The sequence below is a fragment of the Eumetopias jubatus genome, unplaced genomic scaffold, assembly GCF_037043125.1.
Source record: "Eumetopias jubatus isolate StellerSeaLion01/CBP00866 unplaced genomic scaffold, mEumJub1_p1.0 scaffold_4, whole genome shotgun sequence".
Classification (NCBI taxonomy): Eukaryota; Metazoa; Chordata; class Mammalia; order Carnivora; family Otariidae; genus Eumetopias; species Eumetopias jubatus.
In genome coordinates this window covers 80,134,192-80,150,920 of record NW_028274810.1, presented here as the reverse complement: position 1 = coordinate 80,150,920, position 16,729 = coordinate 80,134,192, and the positions used below count along the sequence as shown (strand labels likewise).

The window sequence follows — 16,729 nt, the reverse complement described above, 5'->3', positions numbered from 1 at the left end:
TTTGTCTTTTTCTCTTTTCTACCAAGAAGTGAAATTAAAGATGAAGAGGCCTAAACAAGGACCAGCATGGATACTTCCAGCAATTTCACAGATAGTTTCCAGCAAAATGTGATGGATTAGGAAACTTTTCAGTTTCAAAAAGCTACCAAGTGACACACAAAAGTCATAAATTATCTCTCATTATCCTGTGATTTTAGGAGTTGCTCACTTGCATTTGAATGTTTCTTGCTGTGGGGGAATGACCTTCAAGAGGCAGCTTCTTTGTATTTCTTGCTTGATTGTCTTTAAACTATTATTATGAACTCTGTTAGAGCAATTTTTCTCCACCTGAGGCTAAGGAACTGGAAGGTATGAAGAGGAATAAATCAAGCCCCCATTCTCTTCAGTCTTCTTCAGCTTCCATTTTAGGGCAAGATAGACCCAAATTTACTTCCCAGTTTTCTGCTTGGAAATAAGATGGTCATCCTTTAAGTCAGAATCTCAAAGCTCCTTGAATGGAGGTGAATGAGGACACACAATATCTGCAAATCATCACACATCTTCAGAGAAGAATTACAATATTCTTGCAGTATCATGGAACTTCCATTTCTGATCCCCTAGATGAAAACTGATTTATCTTTTGCTTTGAAGACAGGTTGGTACATTGAAAAGCCTGGAAGGCTGTTGTTCAAATCTTGATTCTAAATTCACACTAGCATTTAGGCGCCTTGAGGCAAATTACTTTTCTGGACAAGGCAGCAATTTTACCATTGGGAGTATTGGAGTAGATGCTTCCTGAGATTCTTCTCGGTTTAGATATTCTAAGGACAAATTACTAATGAGGAAGTTATCTCCAGTTGTTGGTTTGGTCTTCAAAAACACTACAGGATCTGATTTTGAGGTTAGGCTGTCAGAGTTGACCCTTAATATTCTATGCCCTTTCTTCAGATCAGGCTATCTAAAGTAAAGCTGGGTTTCCTTGAGATGACTGGCTTGGTCCCTCATTGGATGGGATTCTTCATGTTCAGAGGTCCACTGAGAACTTCAGGTCACCATCATTTTCCCTTTACAATGGTATCTCCATAGCCAGGTGTAAGACGATGATCTGGACCCCTCACTGATATTTCACCCAATTCTCCAGATAGTCATTTCATTAATTTCTTTAATTCCTCCTTCATCACTGCGTCATGGCCCCTTTAAGGCAGCGGCCATAGTTGAGTGGTGGGAGCAGCTGCTGGCAGCAAAGAGACTTGCAGGATTTGGCCTACCCTTGGCCACTCACCGCGCACGCTCAGGACCGGGGGCTTGGTGGGAAAGGAAGGAGGGGCTTAAGGTGCGCCTGCGCATCAGGGGCGCGCGCAAGGGGCTGGTTTGGTGATCCCTTTAAGAAACCGCAGGCGGAGGAATTTCTCTGAGAGAAAATAATCCTACTCACGGGGCCCCTTGGAGGCCATTAACCCCCCGAGTCCCGGCCCCCCTTTCCCGGGCAGGCCCTACCGCCCACGCGCGCACCCGTGGGATCTCTGGATCTCCGACCCGGCGCGCGGCATCCGCCCCCTCCCCACTCTCAGCGCCAGGCCCGGCCGGGTTCGGAGAAGCTGCCGCGAAGCGGCCGTGCCTGCAGTGTGGGCGGGGGCCGGGGGCCCGAGAGGTTCCGCCGCCACCGCGCCGGGAGCCGCAGCGGTTCCGAGCGGGGCCCAACATGGCGGAGAGAGAGGTGGAGTCCGGCCCCCGAAAGAGGGTAGGTGAGGTGAGGCAGAACTCGGGCGGCGGGCGGCGGGGGGCGGGGCGGGAGTCGTGTCCCGGGGCCGGGAATGGGCCAAGCGCAGGCTCGTGGAGGGGTCGTCGAGGCCCGGTTGGGAAGAGGTTGCGGGCAGGACTGAGGCAACCTTGGGTCAGGAGCGCGCTGGAGAGTGGTCCTTCGGCAGGTGGGACAAAGATTTGCTGTTGGTTAGGAGGGGGAGGGGCGGGGGTTGTTGTTTGCTTCCCCCCCCCCCCAGCCCTGGGGGTGGGTTATGTGGGCCAGGGGAGGGAAGGTGTCACATTCTTAAGTGCATCTTTAGTAAATCACAGTCTCGAAGTTTAACTGGGGAGAGGTCAGGTGGGGGTGGTAGTGGTAGTGGCGGGAATAAGTCGTGGACGGGTCTCAAGAGGAATAACCTGGAGGGTTGTTCAGTAACACCATCGCGAATTCATTTTCCTACCTCCTTTCCCCTCCCCCCGTAACCGTTATCAAGACCAAGGTGGAGGTGGTGCTCTTACCTGTGAAGAAGTGGGGTCGTTGTCATGTCCTGATTTAGAGATTTTGGCAACTCTTAATGTCATGCTCTAGTCTAGCCTCTTTACCAACAATTAAGAACGTGGAAGAGTATGACAAGTTTGTCATAACAAGGATGTACCCAACCAGCCTGCAGAGGTGAATTGAGTGCCTTTTAAAGTTTGTCTTCAAACTTTTAATTCTGAATGATTTTTTTTTCAGACGGAGAACAATACTGTACTATCGATTGAGCAATATTTTTCAGATTTTTTTAGACTCCCCCCGCCCCCCCCCCCCACCTTAGCATGTTGAGCAGTAAGTTTCCTATCAGGAATCTTCCTTTTGGGAATGGGCACGAAATAATCAAATTAACGTTAAGCCAACCACGTAAAAAATTACTACTTAATTTTTACTGACAGTGCCTTTTTGATTTAGCATAGAATTAGTAATCTCATAATGAATTACAGCTGACATTTTGAGTGCTTATTATGTGCCTGGCACTGATTTATAGGAGGAATTTAACTTTGCATTAGGTATATAAAACCCATTTTGCAGATGAAGAAATGTAGGCGTAGAGATGTTAAGTCATTATATTTAAGATCAGATAGCTCTTTAAGAGGTTGAGCTGGGATTTGAATTCAGGTTTGTCCCAACTACAATGCTTGTGTCGGAAGCCAGTCTGTTTCTCTCCTTAAAAGCTTAAATTATAGGGGCGCCTGGGTGGTTCAGTTGGTTCAGCGTAGGACTCCTGATCTCAGCTCAGGTCTTGATCCCAGGGTCTTGAGTTCAAGCCCCACCTTGGGCTCCATATCTAGCATGCCTACCTAAAACCAAACAAAACTTAAGTTATAAATAACCAAAGAAATGTCAAATAGTTTCTTCCAACAATTTATTGGGAAATATTTTCAGCTACACAGCAAAATTGAAAAAATTTACAGGGTCATATACTCACTACCTAGATTCTACTATTAACATTTTATTGGTTTTATCACTTATTTATTCATGTATCTAGCCCTTTATCCATTTATCAGTTATTTTAATGCATTTTAATGCATTTCATTTTACTATTTGGAGCAATTAAAATTTAACGTTGATAGTCTTAGGTTTATAGACGTTTAGATCTTCCTTGTGCAATAATTAGTCATAGCTAGAACAAGTTAAGCTGTATGATAGTATATTAAATAGTTCATTTAGTATAAATATTGGGTATGGAATGCACATGTTTTGAAATTTTAAATTTCTCTTTAAGCTGTGAGTCAGTTTAAACTTTATCCTCATATTTGAGTAAAGGTACATGGCATGTGGTCCACCAATTAAAATATATAGGGTAAATTATTTTAGATGTGTAATGTTCATTCAAGGAGATCTCTGAATCCAGTTGCTGCTAATGCTATTATCATTCATCTTATAAAATGGAATGTTCTAGAAAACATCTAAACATGTTGGTAACAAATTCAACTAGCTTTTAAATACTTCTTTGTCTTACACACTTTAAAGATGCCACACTGATAGTAATCTAAACTATAATTTTTTAATGTCATGTAATATATATATATATAGCACTACAGGTTTTACCCATTATTTTACCAGTTTCATTGTGGAGGAAGGTTACATTCATTATCTTTTAGGCTCCATAATCCATTTTTTAAAGTTATTTATTTTATTTCATTTATTTTTTTTTTAAAGTAATGTCTATACCCAATGTGGGACTTGAACTCACAACCCTTGGTCAAGAGTCGCCTGCTCTACCAGACAGATGTGCCTCCATTTTGCTTTTGATATTTGGTTAGAATGTTCAGTAGGGTTATCCTGAACTGTACACATGGTACATGTGCTTTTCCCCCCTCCTCATTTTTTTGATGTGTGCTAAACTCATGTGGATTCCATATGTATACTCTAAACAGATGAGTGGGGACTATGTACAAAAGTACAATATCTTTTTAATAATTTCACTGCTTTGAGGCAGCTAAAAAAATTGCATAGGCCTAGGTAATAAGTTTAGGTTATTTAATCTGAAATTGCATTGATGATAACATGGTATTGTATTTATGATGCTTAACTGCTTTGACCTTTATAAAAGTCACAGAAAGTTTCTGAACACCTATGCTAGTTGTTGAACTGTATGCTAGGTATTATGCTGTGGTATTTATGATCATGTAGAATAATACATTCTGGCTCTCCTGCTAAATTGTGAAATCTTTTAGGGTGGGGTCCATTTTATTGCATTTTGCATCTCCAGCACCTATGACTTCCATGTAATAGGAACTCAAAAAGACTTATATTGATTTTTGGTAAGAAGGTTCACCTGTTATAGTAGAGGCTGTAGGGCTTGGGTACTGAGGTATTTGCTTTATAGTTTTCGGAGCTTCAGTAAAAATCTTCTGTAGCATCCTTTATACTCCAAAATTGTCTCCTGTGGATTCAGATTTAGGGATCTTCTGATTGTTCTGGATTATGGTTAGATGGGAGAGTATTTTAAGACTCTTGGGTTAACCACCTTACATTCTGTGTAGGCCTGCCGGCTGTCTTACTTTTATGCTTGTGGGTATTTAGAACAATAGGTATTCATTAGATAAGTTTGATTTGATTGTATTCTGACTATATTGGAATGCCAGTCTTTCAGTTTCTGAACTTGGGGAAGCTAAGTATGTGGGTGGGTCAGCACCATATCCATCAATCATCTGTGCTAAGAACCAAGTTCATAGGAAGTTCATATACACATAGTCTTTCTTACTTTAAAGTTAGGATATTTTTGAGATATTATTTATGAATTTTTTAAGATTGTAAAATTTTTATTTTCTAATATAAGTTTTAAAATTCATTAGTTAGGCTTGCTGTAAATAGTGGACTTATTTGTTCATGGCTATTATAATAAACTTACCAAGCATGAGATCTGTGGAATTATTTTATGCATGGCTGTTAAACTTATGAAGCACGAGATCTAACTAAATCTGGTGGCCATATTTTTTTGTGAAATCCCTATATCTTTTCAAAGTTTACATACAGAATGATGACTTTTGTAAATGTGTATGTTATTACATGGTCTACTAAGTTGTATCCACTCTCAAACTTTGTATATTAAATTTGAGGCATATGTGTTTGGTATGCTTAAAAGAAAGATAAGTAGGATGCTTCCATTTTTGTGAAAACTAATAATTTTTCCTTCCCCACGTATGTGTCTATACTTGTATATGTATGAGCTTGGAGAAAGTTGTGGAGGCTACATGTCAGGCTACATGTTACTGTTGATTACCTTCACGGGGTGGGGATAAGGAAGGAAAGAGAGAGTAGGGGAAAATTTTTGCAAAATGGAAAAATACGGTATAATATTAAGTGAAAATATAGACTATAAAATGTTATCCATATTATTGTAAATATGTAAACAATGAATATGCATGTAGATGGGGAATAGAAAATAACATGAACAAATGAGAACATTGATTTTATCATGTGGGATTATGGAGAAGTTTTGTTTTGGATTTCTGTTATTTTAATATTTTATAATAAAATAATAACAAAAGGTTGATCCCTCTTAATTCCTTGATGAAATTTTAATCTTTTGTCTTTTCGCTAAATGCGTTACTTAAAAAGCACAACAGTACATATTAAAAGTATTTGCAGCTCACGTGTACACAGTGTAAAGCATCTGCTTGAAGAATGCATTGGCTCTGTATAGAGAGCATTTGAAGAGGCCATTCTAATGTTGATGATTCTGAATTATTTTCACAGTGCCCATCTTATAACTAGCAGAGGTTTCTGTAAATAAAGATAATACTTGATATTTATAAACATTTAAGTTCCAGTCATTATTTTAATTATTTTATGTGTAATATAGCCTCCAATCCTCATTAATTCCATAAACAGTAGTCACTATTACTGTCTCATTCTATAAATGAGGAAACAGGTACAGAGTTTTGTTTTTTGTTTTTGTTTTTTTGCTTAAGGTCATACTATAAAGGCTAAACCAGTATCAAATAGTACTTGAAAAATTACACTGATAAATAGTGTAGGTTAGGATTCATTATTATAACATATAAGAGTTAATATGTCTATTAGTTATATGTAATACATGTAACAAAATACATATACGTAATATGTGTAATAGTCTAGGTCCTGAATTATCTGGAGTTTTTAGTCGTTAAAATTAATTGAATTATATTTAAATTGATGTGTAAATTCTCAGGATGCATTGGAATACATTCTAGTTTGAGATAACCTTAAAACATCTTCACAACTCACAGGTTTATTTTTAAGAAAGTATACACTAAATATTTTAAAGCTATGATTTATTCTAAAGATAAAGTTTGTGCTTCCTTTGAAAATGGAATGATTTTCTAATTTACTAAAGACCATTTAAGGAAATAAATGTAAAATTGCAGTTTTGTGGATATTTAGTGAACATTTTTGAATTCTGTATTAGGAGACTGATCACTCTTTAAAGACTGACATTTCCTTTAAATATTCTGATTATTTTACTGTGCATTAACTATGTAATTATTTTAGCAAAGCAAAGAGAAAGCATTATAGCGTAGTATTAGGTTGAACCATGTAAAATTGCTAATATTTGACCGTTTGACTTATAAAAAAATACATTTTCTTTTTTTTTAACAACTGATAATCAGTTTATTAAAAAGGTTGATGTAATCATGTGCAGTGGTGACTTCAACCTCAACTCCTGGCTCAGTACTGATGGAAGTAATCTGCTTTAACAATCTCAGAAGAACTGTGCAAGTCAGTGAGTCACTTGTGGATCCTCATCTGAAAACGATCCCAAATCTTAGAACCTTCACTACGAGGAGTTTTTCTTGTAGTGATTCTCAAAGTCGTGGTAGGCATCCAAACTGGTCCTTCCACTTTGAGATTCTTCTCCTTTGTACCTCTGATCAAGTTGCACATACCTTCTCCAAAGATTTTACATCGTGCTGGTTAGAGTAATTCTAATTCGGTGAATCGCCACCTCTGATTCCACGGGTGTCTTCCCCAGTGTCTTTAAAAGCCCTGTCTGTGGTGCAGCATCCTGATGGACTTGTTCTTTGGAGAGAGCAAACAGTGGTGAGTCAGGAGCAGGAGTGGGGCACCCGGAAGCTCTGCTGTAGCTGCAACCACGTCTTCCTCAAAGAGCCAAGAACGCATTTTTGAATGGCTCAACCTCTAATAGAGCATGTGCTTTTCAAAGTCAGGTTATGGTACAGTCTCTAGTATTTAGCCATATTGGGATAATAACACCCATACCCATTTATGCTTAAGGAATATGCATAATATTACTTTAATTTCATTCTTATCTTTCTGGCCTCCTGGAAGCTTGAGTTAGCTACCTTCCTGCTTTTCATCAAAGATAATACCTGAGCAAACCTTTTCTATCCAACATGGACTACCCACTACTCTTTGAGGTTAAGGATCGTGTGTTCATCTTTCTTTACATCTTCTGACATGTTGTCTTATAAATCTAAATGTGATATATATACACACACACAAACACATATTGCACATTTACAAGCAAAAGTTAAAAAACCCTTTTTATTCTGTTTCATAATTTGATATTAATATAGAATATAAAATATAGGTTGGTACAGTGAATTCCTGTTACCCATATTTAACAGCTAAACAGTTCTCAACATTTTGCTCTTCCTGTCTCATCCAACTTTTTTTTTTTGGTCGAAATAATTTTATTTATTATTACTATTTTTTAAGATTTTATTTATTTATTTGACAGAGAGAGCGAGCACAAGAAGGGAGAGCGGCAGGCAGTGGGAGAAGCAGGCTTCTTGCTGAACAGGGAGCCCGATGTGGGACTCAATCCCAGGACCCTGGGATCATGACCTGAGCTGAAGGCAGACGCTTAACCCACTGTGCCATCCAGGCACCCTGGTCGAAATAATTTTAAAGAAATCTCAGGCATAACATCATTTAATCTATATGTACTTATGCATGTATTTCTAATAAGTGAGAATTAAAACTAAACAACTCTAATACCATACCTAGAAAAGTTAGTTCTTTAATCCAGTCTGTGTTCAGATTTCTTTGATTCTCTAAAATTTTTTTTTTAACAGTTGGTTTGTTTAAATCACTATCCAAATAAGATTTACCTCTTAAATTTCTCTTAACTTCACCTATTGCCCTCCCTACACCCTGCACTTTTTCCCATGCTATTTCTTTGTTGAAAAAAACTAGGTCATTTGTTCAGGAGAATTTCCCACATTCTGGATTTGGCTGCTTGAATTCTTGTGGTATTTTAACATGTTCAATTACCCTTCATATTTCCCACAAATTAGTAGTTACATATAGAGCAGTGGTTCTCAACTTTGGCTGAAACTTGAGAATTACCTGGAGAGCTTTTATGATTTTTTTTTTTTTTTTAACCTGGAGAGCTTTTAAATATCCTGATTCTCAGGTTACATTTCAGATAATGAAATCAGAATTCATGGGTGGATTCTAGGCATCAATATTTTTAAAAATTTCCCAAGTGATTTAGTCTGTAGCCAAGATTGAGAACTTGATTTGGTAGAGCTTTATGAGATTTCGGTTCAGTTTCTTTAAGAAAGAAAAATTCATGAAAAAGAAAAATTCATGAATAGAGTGATACATAACATATTTCCAATCAGTTTTAAGAATAAAAGAGTGTGCTGTTTAATAATTACAGTGGGGTAATAGCCATAAACTGGGACTGTCCTGGACAAAAGGATATATAGTCACCCTATTAGATGATGCTAGTAGATGGTGAATTCTTGTTGCATTATTCCAGGAGGCACACTTTTAGTGATACTAAAATTGATCAATTTATGTTCTGCCAGTGGAATCTAAACATAATAGTTTCTTAACATCTCACCTAATGAATCTATCAGCCTTCGATGATTGTTTCCTAGATCTATGATTTCATTAGAGGAGTGATTTTTTTTTTTTAATTATTTCTTCTTTTATTCACTGGATTACCCTGTAATATTTGTACAGGAAAAGCAGAGAGTAAATGCTTATTTTTTTTCTCCTTTATCAACTTTCAGAAGAATGAATTGATGCCGTAGCAAATCCTAAAGGTGAGGCTTGGGAGGTGGTATCGTTATGAACACATAGATTTTAATATATTTGATATATGTATATATAAATGTATTGTGATCAGTATTCTTTTCGATCTTTAAATTTGTCATTTTTTTTTTTTACTAATGGCTCTCTGTATTAGTATCCTAAGGCTGCCATACAAATTACTACCAATTTGGTGGCTTAATATGGTAGAAATTTATTCTCTCTCAGTTCCGGATGCTGGATGTCTGATATCAAGGTGTCAGTAGGGCCACGTTCTCTCTGAAGGCTCTAAAGAAGAATTTTTGCTTCTTCCAGCCTTTGGAAGGATTTTGGAAGCTTCTGGTGGGTTGATTTATATTTCTTAATTTGTGGCAGCATAACTCCACTCTGCCTCCCTCTTCACATGGCCTTCTGTGTTTTCTTTCTTTTTTTTTTTTTTTAAAGATTTTATTTATTAGAGAGAGAAACAGCATGACAGGGGAGAGGGGAGGGTCAGGGAGAAGCAGGCTTTCCGATGAGCTGGGAGCCCGATGTGGCACTCGATCCCAGGACTCTGGGATCATGACCTGAGCTGAAGGCAGTCACCCAACCAACCTAGCCACCCAGGTGCCCCTCTTTTCTGTCTCTTTTAAGGATTTATGGTCCAGCCTAATCCTGGATGATCTCATTTCAAGATCTTTACCTTAATTACGTCTGTGAAGACCTGTTCACCTTCTGAGCTTCTGGGTGCATGTGTCTTTTAGGGGCTACAATTCAAGCCACTATAGTCCACCCTCTTGCCCTCAAACTTGACATCCATCCCATATGCAAAATACATTCATCTCTATCCCAACATCCCCCAAAGTCTCAATCCATTATAGCATGAATTCTTAAGCCTTAAATCTCATATCATCAGCTCAAAAACACCCAATTCTTAGCATCTAAATCATCTACACAAGATACGAATATGATTCTGGCTATGACTCATCTGAGGTAAAATTCTTTATCTGTGGCCCTCTGAAACCAGAAAACAAATTTTCTGCTTCCAACATAACAATCCTGGGACAGGCATAGGATAGACATTCCCATTCCAAAAGGAAGGAAATGGGAGGAATAAAGGGATCACTGGTCCCAGTCAAGTTCAAAACCCAGCAGGACCAATTTCCTTAGGTTTCAAGACCTGAGAATAATTCTCTGTGACTTGATCCTCTGCCCTCTGGGTTTATTGAAACACTGTAGACCCCTGCTTTGAGCCTACTTCTCTGGCTTCTACTTCTTTGTACCTTTCTTTTTCTTGAAGGGTAGCACATGTTCACACATGAGTAGCTTTATTAGCTCTTTCCTGCCAATAGAATTCCAGGAGTCAGATTTTTTTTCATTTTTATCTAGTCTGTGTTCTTTAAGTATAGGCTGGCAGTGTTTTTGTTGGTGTAATATGTTTACAAACCTTGAGTCTCCTCTCTGGTTCTTCACAGATTCTGGATAACCCCATCTTTATTCCTGACTTAAATTGAGGTGACTGATTGGACCCATGATTCATACATCTAGTATCTTCAGCAAATAGTTGTCCAGCTATACCCGTGGCCCTTTCCCTAAAGCACATTTTTCTAAGAGTGAATTTCATAATTTTAGCATCCTATGCCATCTGGATGGGCTGAGAACTTCCCAAATCATCAAGAGTTGTTTCCTTTTTGCTTAATATTTCCTCAATTTATCTTTTTCCTCTCACTTTGTACTCTTAGCAAGAAGAAACCAGGTTGTACTTTCAACACTGCTTAAAAGTCTTAGTAAATATCTAAGTTCATTGCTTCCAAGTTCTGCTTTCCTACCCAGTATAGAACACAATTCAGTCAAGTCTTTGCTACTTTTTAACGATGATCACCTTCTAGTTCACAATAACCTGTTCTTCATTTCCTTCTGAGATACTCATTTCCTTCTGATATCTCACCACAAACACCTTTAACATTCAGATTTTCTCAACATTTTGTTCATGTGTATATGTATTCGTTAAGATGTTATAAACTTTCTCTTCTTTGTTTCTCACTTCCTTGTGAAACTACCAGAATTGCCTTTAATACCTATATTTGTCCCAACCATCTCTTGAAGGCAATCTAAATTTTTTCTATCATGCTGCTTTCTTTCTTTCTTTCTTTTTTTTTTTTTTTTTTTAAAGTAGGCTCCATGCCCATTGTGGAGCCCAACCCAGGGCTTGAACTCATGACCCTGAGATTAAGACTTGAGCTGAGATCAAGAGTTGGATGTTTGGGGTGCCTGGGTGGCTCACTCGTTAAGTGTCTGCCTTCAGCTCAGGTCATGATCACAAGGTCCTGGGATTGAGCCCCGCATCGGGCTCCCTGCTCGGCGGGAAGCCTGCTTTTTCCTCTCCCACTCCCCCTGCTTGTGTTCCCTCTCTCTCTGTGTCTCTGTCAAATAAAAAAAAAAAAAATTAAAAAAATATTAAAAAAAAAAGTCGGATGCTTAACCAACTGAGCACCCAGGCACCCCCCCTTTTTTTTTGATAGTTGACAAATTGCCACTGTTGTGCTTCTTAAAATTCTTCCAGCATCTAGTCATTATCCAATTCCAAATCTACTTACATGTTTTTAAGTATTTATTACAACAACATACCATTTCCAATTATCAAACATGTATTAGTTTCCTAGGTTTGCTGTAAGAAGTCACCACAAACTTAGTGGCTCAAAAACAACAGAAATTTATTCTCTAGCAGTTCTGGAGGCTAGAACTCCAAAATCAAGGGGTCAGCAGGGCTTTCCTCTCTCTGAAGGCTCTGGGAAAGAACCTTCTTTGTCTCTTTCAGCTTCTGATGGTCTTAGGTGTTCCTTGATTTGTGGCAACATTAACTCCAAGTTTTACCTCTGCTTTCACATGGCCTTCTCTGTGTTTTTGTCTTTCTAAGGACAGCGTTCATTGGATTTAGGGCCTACCCTAATCCAGGGTCATCTCATTTCAAGATCCTTAGACTAATTACATCTGCAAAGTTCATTCCAAGAAGATCACATTCTGAGTATCTGGGAGGACATATCTTTGGGGGCCACAGTTCAGCCTTCAACAAGGTCTTTAAGGTTAGCATCTGAATGTTTTTAAAAAAATTAAAAGTTACCTTAAAAGTTTTTAATATGTTAAAACATACATGACATAGAATTTACCTTTTTTTTTTCTTAGATTTTATTTATGTATTTGACAGAGAGACAGCGAGAGAGGGAACACAAGCAGGGGGAATGGGAGAAGCAGGGTTCCTGCCGAGCAGGGAGCCCGATGCGGGGCTCGATCCCAGGACCCTGAGATCATGACCTGGGCTGAAGGCAGACGCTTAACAACTGAGCCACCCAGGTGCCCCAGAATTTACCATTTTAATTACTAAAAGTGTATAATTCAGTGGCATTAAAGATGTTTTAATAGTGTTGTGCCAGTATTACCACTGTCTTTTTCTTCAAAGATTTTATTTATTTTAGAGAGAGAGGGTGAGGGAGGGGCGGAGGGAGGGAATCTCAAGCTGACTCTGCGCTGAGCTCGAGCCTGACTCAGGGCTCGATCTCACTACCCTGAGATCGAGACCTGAGCTGAAACCAAGAGTTGGACGCTCAACCATCTGAGCAACCCAGTCGCTCCTACCACTGTCTTTTTAGCCCCAAACAGAAGGTCTGTCCACATTAAGGAATAACTTCCCATTGCTCTTCCCTCCAGCCTCTGTTAAACTTTACTTTATATCTCAATAAATTTGCCTATTCTAGATATTTCATATAAATGGAATCATACAATATTTGACCTTTGGTGTCTCATTTATTTCACTTAGCGTAATATATCAGAACTTCATTCTTTTTTATGGCTGAATAATAGTTTATTGTATGTACATAGTATTTATCCTTTCATTTGTTGACAGGTGGTTTCTATCTTTTGGCTATTATGAAAAATGTTGCTATAACAGTGCTGTACAGGTATCTGTTTGAGTCTGTTTTCACTTCTTTTGGATATATACCTAGAAGTGGATTTGCTGGAATAAATGGGATTTTTACGTTTATCTTTTTGAGGAATCCCCAAACTTTTCCACAGAGGTGCACTAGCAATGCACGAGGGTTCTGCTTTCTTCATACCCTCTCCAATGCTTGTTCTTTTTTTTTTTCTTTTCTTCTTTTCTTTCTTTCGATAATAGCTGTCCTAGTGGGTGTGAAGCAGTATCTCATTGTGGTTTTGATTTGTATTTTTTTAATGACTAATGATGTTGAGTATCTGTTCTTGTGCTTATTGGCCATTTGTACATCTTCCTTGGAGAAATATGTATTTAAATCCTTTGCCCTTTTTTAATTGGGTTGTCTTTTTGTTAATGAGTTATAGGAGTTCTTTATATATTCTGGATATTACGAAGTCTAATTTGTCTATTTTTCTTTTGTAGCTTGTACTCTTGTTTTCAATTTAAGAAACCATTGCCAAATACAAGGTCATGTAGATTTTCCCATATGAAGAAATCTAAGAGTTTTGTAATTTAGTTCTTTAATTTAGGTCTTCAATCCATTTAAAGTTAATTTTTGTTGATGGTATAATGTATGTGTACAGTTTTGTTCTTTTGTATCTGGATATCCAGTTTTTCCAGCAGTATATGTTTAAGTCTGTTCTTTTCCCATTGAATGATCTTGGTATGCTTGTCAAAAATCAGTTGGCCTTTGTATTAATCACTTTGGGTGCTATAACAAAATAATATAGATTGGGTCACTTAAACCATAGAAATTATTTCTTATATTTTTGGAGGTTGGGAAGTCTAAGATCAAGGTACTGGCAAGGTAGATTTCATTTGGCTTGTTGGCAGCTGCCATTTTTGCTTTGTGCCTGTATAATCTCTTCTTTGTGTGTTCTCAGGACAGATTGAGGGAGCTCCCTGGTGTCTCTTTTTAGAAGGGCACTAATCCCATCATGAGAATCCTACCCGCATGACCTCATCTAACCCGAGTTACCTCCCAAAGGTCCCATCTTTAAATATCATAACATTGAGGTTTCAGTCTTCAACATATAAATTTTGGGGACACAAATATTTAGTCCATAACAACCATATATGTAAGGGCTTATTTCTGGATTCTCAATTTTGTTCCATTGGTCTATATGTCTCCTTGTGCCTGTACTACACTGTTTTGATTACTTTAGCTTTGTAGAAGTTTGAAATTGGAAAGTGTGAGTCCTCCAAATTTGTTTTTTCCTTTTCAAGATTGTTTTGGCTATTTGGTATCCCTTAAAATTCCATATGAAAGTCAGGATTTTTGTCCTATTTCTACAAAAAATGCCATTGGGATTTTGTTAGGGATTGAATTGAATTTATAAATCTCTTGAGTAGTATTGTCATCCTGATACTATTAAGTCTTCCACTCAGTGAATGCAGGGTATCTTTCCTTTTATCTATGTCCTTTAAAAAAAATTTTTTTTTTTTTTAATTAAGTAAACTTTACCTCCAACTTGGGCCTAGAACTCATGACACTGATATCAAGAGTGCCATGCTTTGCTGACTAAGCCAGCCAGGTTCCCCTGTCCTTTAAAATTTCTTTCAGCAGTATTTTGTCCAGGTCTCAGTGTGCAAGTCTTAATAGCTCCTTGGTTAAATTTTTCCTAAGTATCAGTGTGATACACTGTATTAATAGAACGGAAAAAAAAAACCCCGCATGATCTCTCAGTTGATGTAGATAAAAACATTTGAAAAACTCCGTCAGGGGGCACCTGGGTGGCTCAGTTGGTTAAGCGACTGCCTTCAGCTCAGGTCATGATCCTGGAGTCCAGGGATCGAGTCCCCGCATCGGGCTCCCTGCTCAGCAGGGAGTCTGCTTCTCCCTCTGACCCTCCTCCCTCTCATACTATCATTCTCTCTCTCTCTCAATAAATAAATAAAAATCTTTAAAAAAAATTAAAAAAAAACTCCATCAGACTTTCATTAATAAATTAGGAGTACAAAGGAACTTCCTCAACATGATAAAAGCTATATATGAAAAATCGTAGCTAACATCATACTTGATGGTGAAGGACTGCAAGGCTTTCCCCTAAGATCAGGAATAAGATAAGGATGCCCTCTTTTGGTACTTCTAATCAATGTGTTTGAAGTTGTAGCCAGAGCAGTTAGGCAAGATAGAGGAGGCATCCAAATTGGAAAGAAAGAAGTAAAACTCTCTCTTACTGCAGATGACATGATTGTATATACAGAAAACCTTACAAATCCACCAACCTCCCCCTTCCCCCCAGACCCTGTGAGAGGTAGTAAATTCAGCAGAGTTCAGGATAAAAAAAAAAAAACACACAAAAATCAGTTGTATTTCCACACACTAGCAGTGAAATCCTGAAAGGAAATCAAGAAAATTATTTCATTTACATTAGCATCAAAAAGAATAAAATACTTAGTTATCTATATGCTTTTGATTTAACTCCAGTAGTTCCTGAAAGTTTTTTCCCTTTTTGGTCAAAAAGATGTGCCTAGGCTCATGCTTTATGTTACTATCTCAGACTTGGAAATAACTCCCAAGAAGCCAGGGTACCTTTCAGCAGGAAGTGGTAGTTAACAGACTATAGTCTGAACTGAGATAAGCTTTTTGAAATTAGAGTGTTTTTTTGAGACTCTTATTGCTTGTGTTTTTCACACTTAACTCACATCTGGCTTTTCCTTCTGTTTCCCCACTGAAATTCTCTTTAAGATCACTGAAATGACCTAATAATTACCAAGTCTAATGGATGCATTTCAGAGCTTTTATTAGGTTTCTCTTAGACATCTGACCCTATTGCCTGTTCCCTCCTTGAAACGTCTCTCTTGTTTATAAGATGGCATTCTCATGGTTCTTTTCTTGAATTGCTTCTTTTCGGTCATCTTTGACTCTTTTTGCATGCCCAGTAAGTGTTGTTTCCTTGGCCTGTGTTTTTCTTGGGTAATCTCCTACAGTAGTTTTAAAACTACCCATTAAATACCCTGTGATTTCCTTTCCCCTTCTTTGCTTCTTTTTTTTGTATGTGTCTAAAACTCAAAATCTGTATTTCCAGATGTATAATTTGATTTGTATTGTGCTGTCTAACAGATATTGCTAATTCAGTGTGCCTAAAATGGACTCCATTCTTTTTGCAAGTACTTGCTCTCACAAATAGTGCCCCATTCCTTCTCTCCCTGTTTTTCTTCCTGTATTCTTTTAGTTATTGTCTTCTAGTCACCCAAGTTAGAAACCTCTGAGTCATCTTGCTTCTTCTCTTTCCCCTATCAATCCAGTTTTAATTGGTGAATCTTACTGAGATTACTTCAGATATGATTTTTAAGATTTTATTTCTACTAATACCAGCCTAGTTATGGTACTCATTTTGTTTGCTTTGTCTTAGTTTCCTTGCCTTTAAAATTCTTCTGCCCTCCCCCCACCCCCATTGTCCTCTCTCGTTCATTCTGTATACAGGACTGATTTATCTTCAGAAATGAAAATCTGTTCATCAGTATGGTACCAATTTGGCTCCCTTCATAATAATTCAGTTCCC

General features: G+C 37.9%; 1 protein-coding gene and 1 pseudogene across 2 annotated transcripts in view; one reads left to right on the top strand and one right to left on the bottom strand.

The window, feature by feature from the left end:
- The first annotated feature begins 1,366 nt into the window (after window positions 1-1,366).
- The window catches only part of ZMYM4 (zinc finger MYM-type containing 4), a 125,512-nt gene continuing 110,149 nt past the window's right edge, over window positions 1,367-16,729 (top strand). For both annotated transcript variants that reach the window (XM_028113779.1, XM_028113781.1), the window contains exon 1: window positions 1,367-1,720. In XM_028113779.1, coding sequence (XP_027969580.1) covers window positions 1,682-1,720 — 39 coding nt within the window. In that variant the 5' untranslated portion in view covers window positions 1,367-1,681. The remainder of the gene's footprint in view (window positions 1,721-16,729) is intronic.
- Window positions 6,841-7,369, bottom strand: LOC148164544 (small ribosomal subunit protein uS10 pseudogene; annotated as a pseudogene).